Source organism: Triturus cristatus, chromosome 2_1, assembly GCF_964204655.1.
Source record: "Triturus cristatus chromosome 2_1, aTriCri1.1, whole genome shotgun sequence".
Classification (NCBI taxonomy): Eukaryota; Metazoa; Chordata; class Amphibia; order Caudata; family Salamandridae; genus Triturus; species Triturus cristatus.
In genome coordinates, this window is record NC_140581.1 from 1,124,754,229 (window position 1) to 1,124,772,405 (window position 18,177).

Sequence of the window (18,177 nt, forward strand, 5' to 3'; positions counted from 1 at the left end):
TGTTACAGCTCCTAGGACTCCATTTTATTACACTAATATTGAATAATAGACTATTATTCATTATTGGCATAAAAAAAAACGGCCACATAACAGGAAGGCAGGAGACCTAACACTCACAAATGCAGCTGCCTCGGTGTTCTTGCCACATCAGATGCCATGAGAGAGCAAAAGCACTGCAAGGGATTTGAAAGAACAATCCAGGAGTCACAACTGCGACCCATTGCAACCCCTAATCGATATCCATTGCCCTATCTCTCAGCAAATCTTTCTATCATGTTTGTCTCATTGGTCCTCTCTCTTACACATGAATCCCTATTTTTCTGTACCTCTCGGAGTTCTCTCACAACATTGCTTCTTGCACTCCTACACTTTCGCTCTGTAGGTCTGAACCTTCATTCTCCGTTGTCTCTCTCCCTTCACTCAGATGTCTCTTTTTTTACTAGGGCCAATTGAATTATTATTAATGAAATTCCACAAACCTCGCTCATTTTTTTTCGCAGCAGTGACCTGGAAATGTAAAACGTTGTCTTTAAAGTTACACCTGGCTGCATTAACAACACAGTGTGCATAAATGTAAACTCATTCTGAAAAATGCCTAAATAGATAAATTGACGGTCAAACTCTCACTCTGCGTGCAATGGCACGGTCCACATGGCTAAGCCAGGAAATTAGAAGTTTTTGTCTTCCTCCGAAGTATGTAGACTTGAGGACACAGCATTGATTTGGTTAACGTGTTGGTGAAACTCAAGCAGAACCTATTTCATAGTCTGAAAAAATAAAGAAAACCTACTGTCAACTACATCTTTAACAGGCAAATATAACTTTCAGGCATGCCTGACTTTCTGATACCAGCACTAAACAGGCTGGGAGCTGTGGGGCTATGACAAGAAGCGCGGAACTACCACTACCAGCATGCTAGCCATAAGCCGTTCCTATTAAAAACACCAACGCCAATCATAAAGTCACTCTTGTGACATGAGACCATCGTACAGCTATGATTAAATGAGAGTCGCTTTAGAGGGCTAATGTATATCGTTTCCCAACAAGGCTATTTCCGGGAACACCAGCATTCCTTGTGTTGTATCCCGTGCCTTTCGATCTGACTCTCCCACAAGTACGTAAACGTTAGTGCCCCTAGATAGGGCGCGGAGGGAGGTGGGGCTAGTGCAGCCCCTGAAACCCGGGTAAAGCAAGGGGAGCACAGGAACATTGCCAGCGGGGGGCAGTGGGCCTTAAACGCACCGATCCCTGCAACGCAATACCAGCTGTCAGCAGCCCGCGCTGAGAAACACGAGCAGGCATGCTGTAAACAAGGAGCCCGGAAGACACACCGAATAGTGCCGCTTTCCTACGCTCCAGCTCCTGGCCCGGGCACCGTCACGCAAGACCTCCCCCATCCACGTACCCCCAATTTAACAAGGTCACGCACCTTTCCTTGGCGTAGCGCTGCTCACGGCTCCGCTGCAGGAAGGCCATCGGGATGCGAGTTCAGGCAGCCCCGCCGTGTCCGCCAGGAGTCACGCGGAGCGCCGCCTCCTTCGCAGCAGCCCAGCTCAGGCTGCAGATACCTCGGCTGGTGTAAGTGGCCCTGCGCGAGTGTATTGTTGCTGGCTGCTCACATTACAGACCACAGGAGAAGAGTTGTTTGCTGTTGTAGTTATGGTGGGCTCAGCACAGGTAAAGAAATTGTGACTCGCGTGTTTCCTTGTCATAAAGTTTGCAGCTGCCTACGGCTCCCTTGACCTCTTCTGTCCTCCCCGGAAGGGGGAGGATGCTTAATTTCTTTGCATGTTGTGTTGGGCAAAACGGCCGATCTAAAAATCCGTCATTGCTTTCTATTGCTGGATTAATCATAACCAATAATACTTCTTGCATATATAATTGGTATGCGTGGGCAAAGAACAATTCGTATTCCACCCGCCGATTGGCCATTTTAACAAACTGACACCGAGTGGTAAATATTAAGACCCATGATTGTTGCAAAAATCTATCAGTCACGCAGAAGGCCAGAGACGCTGGAAGCTACGATAAAAAGATAACGAATACTGCCTTACCAGAGCAGCAGCCAAACACGGGAGCCAACAGCAGGGGGAGAGGACGCCAGGAACACCACCACCTTTCTCCGAGGCGAAGCAGAAATGCCTCGGAGAAACGCAGCGGCGTTTTCGGATTCAGGGGCGTGTTTTTCTGTTCTCTCCTCCAGCCATTGGCTGGAGGAGATGATTAGACTTCTTGCAAAAAACACGCCCCCCGATCCGAAAAGGACGGGGCCTAATCGGAATAACGGACCTCTTCTCCAATGGCTGGCCAGCAGTCAAGAGGCCAGCCAATGGAGAACAGGGGAGAAGAGGGGCGGGTTCAAGCCCCTCTATTCACACTATAATATATATATATATATATATATATATATATATATATATATACACACATGTACACACACACACACATTTGAGGGGTCCAGAGGATATAAAGACCAAGTTAATTTCCTTTGGTAACTATGTATCTAGTAGAGACATATATTTGTTGTAGATTTCTTACCTTAGAATTTCCCCCTGGCGTCAGTCTGGATCTGGAGATTTTCTCTTCAATAGTACCCCTGCATTTCGTTAGGTGGTGCCGGTCGGCTACGCATCTGTCATCGGCGCCGGGATGACATCGTGGGACCTACATAAACGCTGCCGATGCATGCTGACGTCAGTTCTTAACACGACTTTCCATGCCAAAAGCGCAGAGGCATGAAAGACACTGACCACTGGTGCGTCAAAACTAAGGCCCCGTAAGCGAGTCCCTATCCCTAGAAATCAGTTTGCAGAGTGGGGAGGATAGGTGAGGGAACTAAGGGATCTACAACTAATATACTTCTCTACCAGATACATCGTTAGCGGAGGTAAATAACTTGTTCATCTGATGGAGACTATTAGTTGGAGATTCCTTACCTTAGAATAGATAACCCAGCAATATCATCCCCAGAGTCTGCAAACCAAGATCATACCAGGAAGTCCTGGAGGACCGAACAGGCAAAGTACCCGACCCTCAGGACTTGGCTTCCCAGGCAGTAGTGTCTGGTAAACGTGTGCAAGGATGCCCACGGTGCTGCCTGACAGATGTCAAGGACTGGGACTACATGTCCTAACGCCATGGTTGCTCCAGTTGCTATGGTGGAACGAGCATGCAACCTCACAGGAGGGTTCTTCTTCACCAAAGCATAACATATTTTGATGCAAAGGACAACCCATCTGGAGAGGGTATGCTTTTGAACAGCCCGACCTTTCTTGGCACCCACATAGCCAATGAAGAGTTGATCATCCACCCCGAAGTATTTTGTGCACTCCAGATAAAAAGATAAAGCACCTTTTGAGGCCAGAGGGTGGAGTCTCTCCTCTACCTTGGAGGGATGTTGGGGTGGGTAAAAGGTGGGCAGAGTGATGGATTGTCTCACATGAAAAGGAGTGACGACTTTAGGAAGGAATTAAGTTTTTGTCCGAAGCACCACTTTATCCGGATACACAGATAGAAAGAGGGGCTTAGAAGATAAAACCTGCAGCTTGCTCACCCTACGAGCAGAGTGGAAGGCAACAAGGAAGGCAGTTTTGAAAGTCAGTGACCTGAGGGGACAGTTATGAAGAGCCTCAAAGGGAGCACACATAGGAAAAGTGAGAACCAGACTTAAGTCCCATTCAGGCATTAGGAAAGGAGATGGAGGGAATAGATGAGTAAGGCTCTCAAATAATCTGTTAACAGTAGGAGATTTGAATAAAGAAGGCTGATCTGGTAGCCAAAGAAAGCAGAGATAGCCGCAAGATATCCTTTAAAAGTGCCCAAGGCAGTTCCCTGCCAGGCCAAAGAAAGAATGTACAAAAGGGCCTTGGAAAAAGGAACAGAAAGGGGATCCACAGCCCTTGCTGTGCACCATGCCACAAATTTGTTCGATCTCTAGGCGTATACCATTTTAGTGGAGGGACGCCTGGCTGCCAGGATAACAACCTAGAATTCGGGCTAAAAGGTCGAAAGCTGTCAACTGCTGCTGGGTAGTCTCGAAGTGGAGACAGTAGCCCCTTCAGACTATTTATAGAACCCACCTGTCTGACATGATGGATTGCCAGTGGAGGAGCTGATGGTGGACCATGCCTCAGACTGGCTGGTGATGGGCCTGGAACGTTGGACTAGGAAGGTTTGAAGGCGGTGGCAGGTGGGGAAGGTGGACTACCCCGCCCGCTGGGTCCCTGACCCACGAGGATGCTGGGTCCCACGTTTGCGGCCACACAGAGGCTGGACAGCTTGCGAGACTTTGTGGCTAGGCTGGATAAGACGTGGTTGGGAGCTCCTCTGTAGCCACGAAAGTGACTAAAGGCAGACTGAGGTGGATGAGAGGTTGCCGCGAGGCCCAAGGATCTGGCCGTAGCTCAAGAATCCTTGAAGCGCTCAAGCACTAAGTCTACCTTGTCGCCAAAAAGTTGAGTGCCATCAAAGGGCATGTCCATCAAATAAGACTGGGCATCGCCCAAAAAGCTAAAAAATCTCAATCAGGCAAAGTATCTAACAGCTACCGACGTGGCAATCATTCTACCCAGTGAGTCCGTGGTATCCTGTCCACATCACATGGCGAATTTGGCTGAGTCTCTCCCGTCTGTTACTGTTTGAGAGAGAACGGCCCGGGCCTCCTCCAGGCACTGAGGCAGGACCTGCGCGACCATATCCAAGACGCATGCGGTATTCACCAACAGCAATGCCAAGCTGGAGGAAGAGAGCATCTTCTTCCTAAGGGTGCCTAGCTACTTGGATTCCCGATCTAGGGGAGCAGAAGAGTACAAGCCTTTTAATGATGAGGCTTGGACTACCAAGCTCTCAGAGGAGGGGTGTTGGGGCAGGAACGCTGGGTCGCCCGGAGTGGGGCGGTAGCGGCAGGCAATCATCCTATCCACAGGAGTCCCTGTCCTGGGCTTGGACCAAGCACCCAGAATTACATCTGTGAGGGCTTCATTGAGTGGCAAAAGGGGCCCAGAAGAGGAGAACGCAAGAGGTTAGTCCTGACTGCCATCGCAGGGAGCTTTAGGTCGAGGACCCGGCTGCCCTCCTCACCACCACAGCATAGGAAGCTCCCTCCTCCATAGCCACAGTAGGGGGAGAAAGCAACCCAGTGTCAGGGGAAGTGTACAGACCACTGGCATCGCCCAGGTCCATTTGTCAGTTTGTTTCCTCAAGCTGGTCAGTTACAGGGGCCAGTGGTTCCTCCCAATCCTCTTACTCACATTTTGGCACAAGAGGAACGCCAGGAACAAATGCAGGGATGAAAGTCTCTTCCCAAGTCGGAACCCACGTTGGTCCAGCTCGGTGTCCACTTCAGGGATGAGGATGTGGCCTTGATCCACGGGGACCCTCTGGAGCCGGAGCAGCTGGCATTGAAGTCCAACAGGCCCGAATGTGTGCCGGGCTGCCCAACGATGAGGTACAGGGACCTCATAAAATCTTTGAATTTGGGCAGGAGACGCTCTGGCTCCTAGAAAGGCATGGAGACGGGGTGCCGTCTCAAAAGTAGGTGCCAGAAACGGAGCCTTAAAGCGCGAAGTCAAGGAAGGCCTGTGCTTCTTCGACAACTTCTTGTGTTTTCCTGATTTACCGAAGACCTCCCTGACAAGTTCGAGTAGTGTGGGCTCCGTGACCGATCGAGACCTTCCCCCTCTAACAAGGGCGGGAGCGATGCGGAGCAGAGCGCTGGGACTCCAGCAGCTTTCGGGACCTCTCCTGCAAAGCCTTCAGGTTCATGGCCTGGCACTCAGAGCACAACTTCGGATCATGGTCGTGGTCACGCTCCAGACATCAAAGGCACAGGAGGTGTGGATCTGTCATAGACATTGCACGATGACGGGAGTGGCAAGGCTTGAAGCTGGTCCAACGCTGGGACATCCTTCGACACACCAGGAGTTTGAAAACTCGAAAAAGAAGTCGACAAAAGTAAAAAAAAAAAGACTAGCCAAAACACAGCTAAGGGGTAGCTCCTCTGGATCTGCGATTAGGCTGGCGTGGAAAAAGAAGGAACTGAGGTCAGCGCGCATAGATGAAATCTATGTAGGTCCCGCAATGTCATCCCGGCGCTCAGATGCAGAGCTGACTGATGTCACCTAATGACATGCATGGGTACTGCTGAAGAAAAAAAATCTCCTGATCCAGACTGGCACCTTTAGGAAATTCTAAGGTAAGGAATTTACAACTAACAGTCTCTATCAAATTAACATTCTTCCATCAAGGAACTTATTTCCTTTTTACTTCTTCTGCTATAGCTCCTCAGCACCAAATTTATAGTGCATGTTTACTGCCAAACTACTGTTTTTGCTCCAATGTACAAGTTACTTGCCTTCAGTAACGATGTATCTGGTAGAGACGAGTCTGCAGATTCCTTAACGTAGAATTATCCCCAGGCGTGAGACAGGACCCAGAAAACGTTCTTTGCCCCAGCATCTCTGCGTGCTGGGGGGTGGTACCACGCGACTCCGCCCTGACGTCGTCCGTGGGCGTGACGTCAGCAAGGTTACATAAGCCCCACCCCAGCGCGCTAACTTCACTTTTCTTCGGAGAACCTTTCCGCGCCACAACGCAGAGCCATCACAAACAAAACTGTGGAGAGTGTGTGAAAAATCAGTGAAAAAGAAAAGAGAGAAACGAAAGGTGAGGAACAGCACCTACTTGAAAAAGTGCCAAGCACAAAGGTACAAAAAGCCATAGCGGTGAAATCCACAGCAGTAAAGGAGCAGATCACCGCTCAGAGGAACACCTTTGCAAGCTAAGGCACCATCCTACCTGGAGGCAGAAACATGTGAAAAACGCCATAGTAGAAGAGAGAGAGAGACTGTAATCACAATCCACAACAGTAAAGGGCAACAAGCCCAGAACAAAGGAGGAACAGCAATTCACCAATAGACGACACCATCAAGGAGGGCCGAATCCCCTGAAAGGAGAGAAAAGGCCGAGGAACAGGCACAAAAAAACAAAAACTTAGAGGACTGCAAGGGACTAAGAAACCCCAAGCAAGTAAAATGGAGAAGAGTAACAGCAGGCCCCTACACTGGAGAAAAAAGCAGGGTGGAGGATTGCATAAGCACACATGAACCAACCGACCATGTATCATAAGGGAAAGGGTGGAACAATCAAGCAAAACGAAGTATCCTGTCCGGGCAGAAGTGAAGCGGACACCTACAGAAGACAAGCCACCCGGAGGGAGGAGAGTGCAGAAAACCAAACTGAAGGTCCTAGGGGAGGAAGAGCGGGCTGTGAAGGAATCTGTGGCTAGAATAGTCTCTCCCAGATACATCGTTACCAAACGTAAGTAAGTTGTACATCTGATAGCGACAACTAGCCGCAGATTCCTTAACGTAGAATAGATACCCAAGCCATACCCAAAGAGGAGGAGGGCCTGCGAGCGAACCTCCCAAGAGTAAGAAACACAGGACCCAAGCACGGGGATAAGAAGGGCAGCCCAGCCCCCACCAAGCAGAAGGAAGCAAGAACAAGGCGAAGGGAAGACCAGGAGACAACAAGGCCATTCAAGGTAAAACGGCCACAAACCCTCGTAGGCACAGACAGCCGCAGAGGAGCACCCAGGAGAAAAGAACGACCCCAACTGCAGGGAGAAGAGGTAGAACCAGAGGCAGAGACTGCCGTAGGAAAACACACAGCGACAAAGGACAGCTGAACAGGCATCAGCCGCAAGGAAGCGGGCAAGGCAGGAACGGCTCCACAGCCAAGGAACGCAGGCATAAGAAGAAAGGCACAGGTGCGTAAAGCCCCAGTAGCACAAGAGGCAGATGCACAAGGTAGCACAACAAGGGCCACGGCGGTGGACCAGAACAAGCAGGCGTGCACAGCCGGCAGCTTACAGCACCATGGAGCAGTGCACCCAGAAAAAGCCAGGCGCAGGCCGAGGGCAGAGGCCAGGAAAATTCAGACCAAGCCCCAAAGGAGGATCGTTCCTGTTAGAATCCGGGGACTCTGGTTGGCGCAGGTATGCACTTACGACAAGCAGGGACCCTTTCCTCTAAGTCAGGGCGTAGGATTACCTCTTTAAAAATAACCCCTGCTCACCCTCTAGGTAACGTGGCGCGAGCAGTCAGGCTAGATTTCCAGAGGGCATTAGGTTAAGCGTTCAAGTTGTCCCACACAATAATCACCTCCCCACCACACAAAGACACAAGGCTGTATTTATCAAAAATAGAGTTCTTTATATAAAAGTTTTCTCTAGGCAGGTTGTCAAAATACAGTTCTCTTGCTTCAATAATGTTCCAGTTACTTGTAAATGCTTTCAGGCAGTCCACAGATCTTAAAATGGCAAAATTGTACTTAAAATAGGGTTCTGTGCGCTTCGTAGCGCCTTTGTTACGCTTTGTACAAGGTTTTAGAGGTGTCTTGCCGTTTCTCACGCTTCTCGCGTGAGTACGCGTATGCCGGACTCGAACCGTACGGACCGTACCCTCGTAGGTACGCGTCGTACACGTTCGGGACGCTCCTTGCTAAACCTCACGCTTCCCGCGTGAGTGCCGGCAATAGATTTAATACGGTACAGACCGTACAGTAGCAGGGACGCACCGCACACGGACGGCAGGGCAGGCACGGCTCGTACAAGGCAAGTACGTGTCGTACCAAGGCGCACAGGGCACAAAAACCTTATTTCTTTGGGGGCAAATGCTCGTGGAGGCTTGCAGACGTCTTCGAGTGTCCCACGTCGCGTCCTAGTCCCGGCTCCTCCGTGGACTGCGATGCATCGTGGGGACGCTTTCCCAACTTCTCAGCACACCAGCAAGGTTAAAAGCAGGAGAGGCAGCCCAGGGGTGAGGTCTCAGCGCGGCGCGCTGTTAGCTTCGTCCGGATGGCGAACCAGTGCGTTTCAGGTCTTTACAGAAGTCTCTACGGCCCGGGGAGGGTCCCAAGGGCTCAGACACAGTTACCTCCTCCTTACGTTGCGAGCTACGGCTCGAGGGGGCAGTTGCTTGCTTTGCTCAGGCTTGCAGGCCTTTACGGTGCTCACAGCAGCTCCGGCGGCAGAAGTCGCGTTGCTCAGCGAGATAAGGGCACACAGGTTCTCCGGGGTCAGTGGTGCAGAATCACCCACGGCAGTCTCTTCTTCTTCAAGGGGGGAGTAGCGCCCACTGTTCCTGGGGTGCAGTTCAGGGGCAAGTTCACCAGCAAGCCCTTGGAGATAAGTTTAGCACAAGTTGAATCAAAGTCTTTTCCTTTAGTCTTTTCCTCTCCTTCCAGCAGACAGGCACCCACTGCAGGCCAGTCTCTCAGGCAGAGAGACAGTATTCCTCCTTCAGCTTCTCCAGGTCCTTCTCCTTCAGGCAGAGGTTCATCTTGGCACAAACAGGATCTGATTTCTTAGGAGCAGGGCTCCTTCTTTTATAGCACAATTCTTTTGTTCTTTGTCGCCAGGGGGCCTGGGCCTGGCTCAGTCCAGTTTTGGAGCACCTTGTTGTGGTGACTCTGCTCTTTCCTTTCAGCAGCAGGGCAGAGACATCAGCCGCTCCACAGGGGGCGGAGCCGGCATTGTGGTGGCAGAGCACAGGTCTATTCAGAGTCAAAGGTGTACTCCTCCCACCCATCCTGGTGTAATCTCTCTACCCACCACCTGGCAGCCAGCCTGTCTCCGGGATTCCCCAGCCCTGCTCTTCCCTGTTACTAGGCAGAACACACACACACACAGCAGAGGCGGACTGAAATGGCCAGGTCAGTAAATACTAACTTTCTAAAAGTAGTATTTACAAACACAGGATATTAAAATAAACTTTACTAAAAGAAGTATTTTATTATTCTGAGTTCAGGCACACTAAATATAACTTTCTACCATGCTCTATGAGTCCACTGGGATTACAGTGTGTAGTAATTCCAGCAGCCCATTCTGGCCGATGGAGAGCAGGTAGCCTTCAATAGTGAAACACGAAAATGGCTGTAATTCACTATTAGGACATGCCACACACATCAGGGCATGTCCTACCTTATACCTACAATGCACTCTGCCCTTTTGCCTACCAGAGGGGTGACTAATATGTAGTTAAGTGAAGGTTTGGCGACTGGCAAGTAGGTGCACTTGCGCAATCAGCGCGACAGTACCAGACCGCGCGCAGGTTCTGCAGTGGCAGACCCTAGACACATTTCACTAGGCCGCTTCTGTGGGTGGCACAACCAGTGCTGCTAGCCCACCAGCAGCATTTGTATTTACAAGCCCTGGCACTCCTGGTGCACTTTACTAGGGGCTGATAGTAAACCAAATAAGCCAAACATGGACACCAATCAATGTATACACTTTTCAAAAGGGAGCACTTGCACTGTAGCACTGATTAGCAGTGGCACAGTGCCCTGAGCAGCTAACACCAACAAAACACAATGAGGCACATCAGCAAAGAGTGGAAGGGAAACTAACGCCAAGGTGCCAGGTCTAACAGTTCCATAGACACACACCGACCCACAGAGAGAAGTGGGACCAGCCATAAGAGAAAAAGGGAGACACACGGAGGGTGGACCAAGCAGTCAACCAGAACACAGGAAATCCATGAGAAACCCAGCCCCCCTGGAACACCAGACAGAGGACCAGGCCGAAGCGACGGACAGGAAGGCGGAAACGCCACAACACGACACTGTAAACAGCATGCCAAACTGGTCACGCGATGTAGTGAACACCGAGAATGACAGATCCCAGAGCAGCGCAAGCTGAGCCCGGACATGATACAAGAGACCGCCCCAGTGATATACAGTGATGCCAGGAAAGGCAGGGAACCCGAAAAAGGGGCGAACATACCTTCCCTGCGCAAGACAGAGCTATGCAGTAGCTACAAGTACCCCACATAGGGTATGATACGTCCCAATAAAACATGGGAACACCTCTTAGGGAAAAGCCCGCAGCAGAGGACCAGAACATAAAGGTAGGGTATGATAGGTCCCAAGAAAACATGGGAATACCTCTTAGGGAAAAATTCCACACCAGAGGACGAGAACATAAAGGACCTGCAGATAGAACCACAGACGGCTTGCCAATCAGCCAAACAAAAAACACACAGAAGGCCCAACCTGTGGACACATACGGGTGGACAAACAACCAAAGAACCACCAAAGTCAAAGGGGCTGTATCAGCAGCCAACAGCACAAAGGGGTCAAACTACGGAACCCGAAGGCACGCCAACCCACACAGAATACACAGACGGTCCAACCGAACCACTAGACCCTCGAAAAAGGGGTAGGATAACGCCGCCCATAAAGCAGCAGAGGACCGGCAAGCCAAGTTTACGGAGGGGGAGGAGGACGGAGCCCCGCAAGGAGCCGCTGAATGGCGGCATCTGCATGGGTGTTAAACAAAGCAGCCCATCAAAGGGTAGGTCAACGAGACGCTCTCTCACATGTTCAGGAAAAACGCTATCCCTCAGCCAAGCATGGCGACGGAGAGCTACTGAACTTGCCATTGTGCGGCCGAGAGCATCAGAAACATCCAGGGCCAAACGAAGAATAAACGCGGCCAACTCCCGGCCATCCATCACATGGCACTGCAGATCAGCGCAGACATCTTCTTAGGAAACACAAGACAGAAGGGACTCTACGGAATCCCACAAGCTGGAATTAGCCCTGGCCAACACACAAAGCGTGTTGAGCGCTCGCAAAGCAGCACTAGAGGAAGCAAAGAGGTTCCACCCCCAGGAATCTAACCACCGGGCCTCCCGTGACGGAGGAAACAACACCAAAGGTAAGGAAGGAAAAGCAGTCTGCAGAAGAGGGCCCTGGGAAGAAGGGTGGAAAGAAAGGCAGACTGGGTCGTGCGGAGCAGGACGGTGGCGGAGCGACTGGGGCACCGGATCCCCCGTGGCAGGATGCCCCCAGGCCCCCAGAAGAGAATTATGGAGCAAAGCTTCGAAGGGAAGAAGCAGCTCCCGTCCACCAGAGCCCTGATGGAGAACCTCCTGAAAATGGTCCGTAGGGAATGGGGTGGTGGGGTCGCCCATGTGCAAAATGCCAGCGGCCGTGGAAATGGCCTGGGCAAAGACCGCACTCGCCTCTGTAGGTTGTTGTGGGGGGAAAAGCAATTCCTCCGTGGGTGACGGCTGTAAACTAAGCCGGCCATCCCCGAATCCAGCTGGAGGAAGAAATGGGCAGCCCCGGAATGGTGGAAGATTCATGGACGAGTGGGGAACCTGAGGTGCCTCTGGGGAAGGCTGTGGCCGCGGGGACGGCGAAGAGCCCTCCCTGGAAGACGCCGGGGAAAAGGCCACGATGCGGCGGCCCGTCTCCGGGGAAGAAGAGACAAAAAGTTGACGAACCTCCGGAGAGGAGGGGGCCTCTGGAGACGAGTCAACGACCCGACGCCAGTCCGGCGCCATGGAGTCCGCCACAGGCGCCGGCGTGATGTCGACTGGCGCCGGAGGGGACGCCGAGACGACCTCTTCCACCACTTGCGCCCTAGGAGAATAGGGCGTGCCGGCTTCAAGTCGGCAAAAGACCGGCGCCAAAAAGGCGCCGACTCGACCAACGAAGCAGCTGCATGTTTGGAGAGACAAGAGGGACCCGGAGATGCGCCCCAGCCCTAGCCAGCACCCGCGGCGCTGCCAGGATCGACAGCCGTAGGTGCCTGAGCGGCGGCAGCTCGGCATCTGGCAAGGCCGCCACCTGCCCAGAAGACCGAGGAGGACTCGGGGCGAGCTGCGAGTCCCGGCAACCTTCTGCGACACCACAGGGACCCCCCTCGGGGGCTTGCAGCGAGGCAGAGGCGCCGTGGGCCGAAGAGGGGAACCCCCGTAGGGCCGCACCCCCACGACACCACACCTCCAGAACCTGAAGCCGAACCTGTCGGCGACGCCCCGGAAGGCCCCGCATGTGGGAAGGGAACCGCAGACGTCCCAGGAAGAGGAGGAGCCAAGGAAGCCTGCAGAACCGCAGCATAGGCCTCCATTTGGGCCCTGGTCGCTCCGGCGCCGGGAAACGGTGGGTAGGGTGGCGACAAATGAGGCCGCATGTCCCGCGGAGAACCCGCGCCCTCCGCAGAGCGGGGACCAGGCCTCGGGGACAAGCTTTAAGACTTACCGACGGGCGATGCTCTAGGGGCCTCGGTGACGGGCGATATTGGAAGCGGCGATTCTTGGACCCTTCCGCGGGGGGCGGACACGGAGATGACACCGATCTGGACAACCACGCTGAAAGGAGCTTCATCCGGCACTCCACCGGGACTTAGGCTTCAGCTGCTGGCAAGCGTCGCAGTCCGTGGAATCATGGTGCTAGCCCAAACACCACATGCAAATAGGATGAGGGTCCGTCACAGACATCTGACGTGCGCAAGACAAGCACGCCTTAAAGCCCGAAGGCATTCGCACACTGTCCCACAACGCAAAGTGTGAAAAGAAGGCCTGAAAACAGGTCAGGGACACGATCCGGTTCCGCATTGCACGCGGAAAAGTAGGAAACTGATGTCAGCGCGCCGGGGTGGGGCTTATGTAACCCTGCTGACGTCATGCCCGCGTGGTACCGGCCCCCCAGCGCACACAGATGCTGGGGCAAAGAAAGTTTTCCGGGTCCAGTCTCACGCCTGGGGATAATTCTACGTTAAGGAATCTGCGGCTAGTAGTCTCTATCAGATATAAAACATAACCATAAACAGAGTTTCGATGTGGTGGTTGATATATTTCATTACATTTTTGTGTGAAATAATCACATATCATCCTAACTTTTATGTGGGCATTCTAAAGTACCCATTCATATTGGAATACCTCCCAAATACAACTAACCAAATTTACAGTGCCCATGTATTCTTGTTAAATGTGAAACATGGCTTGTTACCAAATGAGCAGCACAGAGAGACTGTATGACATGGCTCATTGAGGAGACAGCACATGTATATGTTCTAAACAAATTATAACATTGTCCATGCAAGCTTCCCACTCACTTAATGAGATCCACAGTTTCGGCAAACATGGTGTAGGCCGACTTTGGTGCTGTTGTGTCTGGCTCCATTGTAGACGCACACTCCATGAAGAAGAGGGCAGCATCTAAGTAGTTAAATGCTTTTCCAACCTTGTGAGACTGTTAAAAAAATAAAAGTTCAGCATTAAGCAACTCAAACCGCTCAACAGTTTCATGTGCAAAGCCTTCAAAGAGGTTACTTCTGCGCAAGCGCGGTTGAGGAAACCAAATATGTAAAAGTAACATACTGCATTTGTCCAGTTAATAAAAACAATATACCACAAAATGAAAACTGCAAATACAAAATGCTCACATGGGCAAATAATAAAAAAAAACGGAATGCTTTATCCAGTAGAGGAGGCTGGAGATCAGCATGGCAGTGGAAAGCAAGGAGTCTGGGAGAGTTTATCCCAAACCCATCAATATGTCGAAAGTCACAGAATACGGAATCAGTAGGCCCCTTTTCATAGTGAAGCTGCTCATTCCCATCGGACAGTGTAACTCGTCCTCATGTTGTGCCGTTAGGGCTAGTGTTTGGTGCCAAACTGTACAGAGAAAGGCTAGTATACCTAAATCTGACGACTGCAGCATTTCTTTTGGATTGGTGATGTGTGTAGAGGAGGGAGATTTGATCATGCGCACCACAATCTCAACAAACTGTTATCTTACCAGTAGGAGTAGGTTTGCAGATTTCAGACTTTCTGGATTCATATGCCGTGCATTATTCTGCTATCTAATGGGTGGATCCAAAACATGTTTTTTTCTCCACTCTGCAGATGTTGTTTGAGACATTAGACATGAAGGCAAGTTTTGCTCCTTTCTTCCTGATGGAGTACACCCGTGATCTTTCCCCAAGCATCATGCCTGCGGCAGTGTGGCATCATTGTAGTGTCTGAACTATCCACTTTAGGTTTTCATTAGTCACTGGTGATCACTTAGTGGCCTGGGTAAATGAGACAAAGAACTGGTTGGTCTCCCTTACCGATTTTGCTTATTTTATGTAGTATATCATAGCCCTCCGGAAGGGACAGTCAGCGTGTGCAGTGTGCGCTCTGCTTGCCACTTAGGCGGTTGAATGAACCCCAGGAGGTCTACTGCCTGGTTTACATAGAAGTGTGATATCAACGTTAGTAGGATTTGGGGATTAGTTCTCATTACTTCTCTATCCTTGTGTACTTGGATGTACGGTTCCTGCACTCTTAGTGCCTGCAGTTTGCTAACCCTGTGCAGCGATGTTAAAGATCATAGAAAGGCCATTTTTAAGGTGAGAAATTGGAGCCCTGCACTACGCATGGGCTTAAAGGGTTACTTTATCAGTCATGCTAGGGCCAGGTTAAGGTTTCATTTGTGTTTTGGTGCTGCTCTTGTTGATGTTAGGCTTTTAGCCCATTCCAGGAACATTTTGGCTACTGGCATTCGGAAGAAACTCCTACTTATGACAGATTGTGTGTATGTTACAAAGACTGCTAGGAGTACCTTCAGCATTGAGTAGCAGAGCCCCCTATCCAGTAAGTGTGTGACATATTTCAGGACTATGGCGTCCTCTGTCTTAGTCTGTGTCTCGTGGTCTCTGCACCACTTTCTCAGTCTATGCCATTTTTAGGAGTAATATTTCCGTGCCATTAGCCTTCTTGCTTCTTTGAGAACTTCCATGGTTCTTTTGGGCAGCATGATGTATCCAAACTCTATGTCTTCAGGGGCCATGCTGCCAACCTGAGTGTTTTGTGTTACTGGTGGAACACTTTGCCTTGTTGCATGGTTAGAATGTCCTGTCATGTTGATAGCAGCATCATTTTCCCTGCATTAGGTCGGAGAACAATGCTTGTCAGGCCCATATTGGCACAAACAGGATGGGTATTATGGTAGCCTGTTTATACCTCTCTGCCACCAGGTGGCTCAGAAGACTTAATGAAAAGGTGCTTGCAAATCTCTCAGACCATTCTATTGTGAGGCATTCTCCAGCGAATTTGGTACCTGGGAGTGAAGTCTTGACATTTAGCATTTTGTCCCGTTGCAAACAGGTACATGTACAGCATTCCAAGTGTCTCTGCAGCCATTGCTGGCCAAGTCTCATGTGGAGCCTGGCATTTGGTACGAGGGGTATGCATGACGCCCTCATGCCCATTACCTTCCCCACTGTACTCACAGTCAGAGCTTGCCCCTTCTGGGACAGGCAAAAATCTTGCCCTGTTGCTTGGACCCTTTTCTCTATGGGGAAGACTTTCTCCTATCTCAGGTCTAGACTAGCTCCTAGAAAGATCTTTTCCCTTTCTGGTACTGTGGAAAACCATTATTCCCAGTCGATGAAGAAGCCTCCTCCTTCCTTCTGATTAAGGCCTCCATTCTAGTCTCAAAGTTATTCTTCTTCATTTCGACATCAAGCAATTTTTTCTCGGTGTTGTTGACCATCGTTGTCTCTTTTTCAGTGCCTAAGCACCCCCCTCACAGGAAAACGTCTTCCCCCCTTGCTCCAAGTCCTCCTTCAGGGCTAAGGCTGAGGGTTGGCATCCTGCAATATTCTTTTGTTTGGATCAGAGGGGTTCTTTGGGCCTTTGTTTTGGTTCAGCTGCCTTCGAGCTCGAAGTGATTTTGGAGTCTGACCCCTTCAGCTTCATGCCCGATTTCCCCTGTACCTTCGGTCTCCAGATTTTGGGCGTCTTTCAACGACTGCTCCTGCTGTGCCTTTCCCCTCTTGACCCTAACTGTCTTAGCGTCAGAATCTTGCAGCTGAGCCATTACTGCATCATCCTCATTATATGTATCCTCTGCCCAAAGAGTCTGTTTCTAGGCCTGTGCCATGGAGCACTCTCCCAGATCCGATTTTCTCTTGTTTCAAGGGTTTTAGGTTTGAACTCTGCACAGGCATTGCGTTAGCCTTTTGCAGACACAAATTGCATGCTTGGTGGCTGTCATTTGTTTTTGTGAAAAAGTTTTTTTGATTAACAAATAGATTTGCTGACATCAGACATTAGTAACAATCTCACATTGTACAATTGACAAGGCAATTTTACACTGAATATTGAATAGAAGGTTGCAATGTGCACCCATCTTTGTGGCATCAAAGTAGCACATATCAAGTCCATGCCTCCATGCGCACCCATAGCATGTCGGAGAGGTTAGTCACTTAGGTCAGGGTCGGAGGATGGCTGTCATTTTGTGCAAACTTGTGGTGACACTTACAGCTGAACCTCAATGCCATGTCCCATGCCCTACTAGCATTCTTCGGCTATGCAGTCGTGAGATCTCATGGTCCATTAGGGTTGAAAACCCAAATATCTATGGTATAAAACAGGTGACCTTGTTCTTCTGTGTCAGAGGCGGTTTCTTTGGTTTCTTCAGTAGTTCTTTGATTTTTCTAAAAAGAACACTTTCTCTTCTCCAATCTGTCCAGGAGCTACCCAATTGAATCCAGACCCAATGGCAGAAAAAATAATTTGAACATGGGAACCACACAATGGTGCTTCCTGGGAGTACATATGACATCATCAGGGAAGGACATCACCAAATGGGTGATGATGACCCCCCCCCCCCCCCCCCCCCCCCCAAAAAAAAGGGACAATTTCAGTCCTAACCACTAGGTAGTGGAAAAATGCACAGCATGTAAATCCAGCAAAATTGTATTTTCTTTAGCACATCCACCTCTTCCTCCGTTCCAGGAACACAATCCTACACAAACATTCAGTAATCAAGACTCTGGGCTTGCACTTGCAGCCATATTCCTCTTCATTTAAACCAGTCTCCAATAAAGAGGAATCCCCAATCAGTCATTTAATTTAATTGCCTAACGGTAAATTCAAATCATTCACAATTGCCTCATGGCTATTTAGAGAGCCAGGTCAGGAAGTATTCAATAATTACCTACAAAGTGTGCATCACTCAATCCAGATGTAGCTATCCATTATGGTTTTATGGCATCTGTGCAACATGGATCCATTCCACAAGATGAATCTAAAGTTTAGGGCAATGCGGCACTCAGTCTGAATCCTAGGAGGTTCTCTTATCTTCTATAGTGTTTAAAGCAAACAATAAAGTGAATGAAGCAAGCTTGGTCTTGTAAGTAAGTGCTTTAACTGTTCCTCCTGAATTTGCTAGAGGCCTGACATACCAATTATTTTAAATAACAAATCAAGGATGAGTTCTAGCTTAGCTTCAAATCTGAAATGGTGTCAACCGAGAACAATAAAATGGAGTCCCAGTGGACTGTGTCGAAGGCCACAAACAAGTCCTAAAGGACTTGGACTTCAATACCACCTG

At 50.2% G+C, this 18,177-nt stretch overlaps 1 protein-coding gene across 3 annotated transcripts in view; it reads right to left on the reverse strand.

Annotated features, from left to right (window-relative positions):
- AFF1 (ALF transcription elongation factor 1) overlaps window positions 1–18,177 on the reverse strand; it is a 957,397-nt gene that overhangs the window by 31,807 nt on the left and 907,413 nt on the right. For all 3 annotated transcript variants that reach the window (XM_085636540.1, XM_085636541.1, XM_085636542.1), the window contains one exon: window positions 13,907–14,043. In XM_085636540.1, the coding sequence (XP_085492666.1) occupies window positions 13,907–14,043 (137 nt within the window). The remainder of the gene's footprint in view (window positions 1–13,906; window positions 14,044–18,177) is intronic.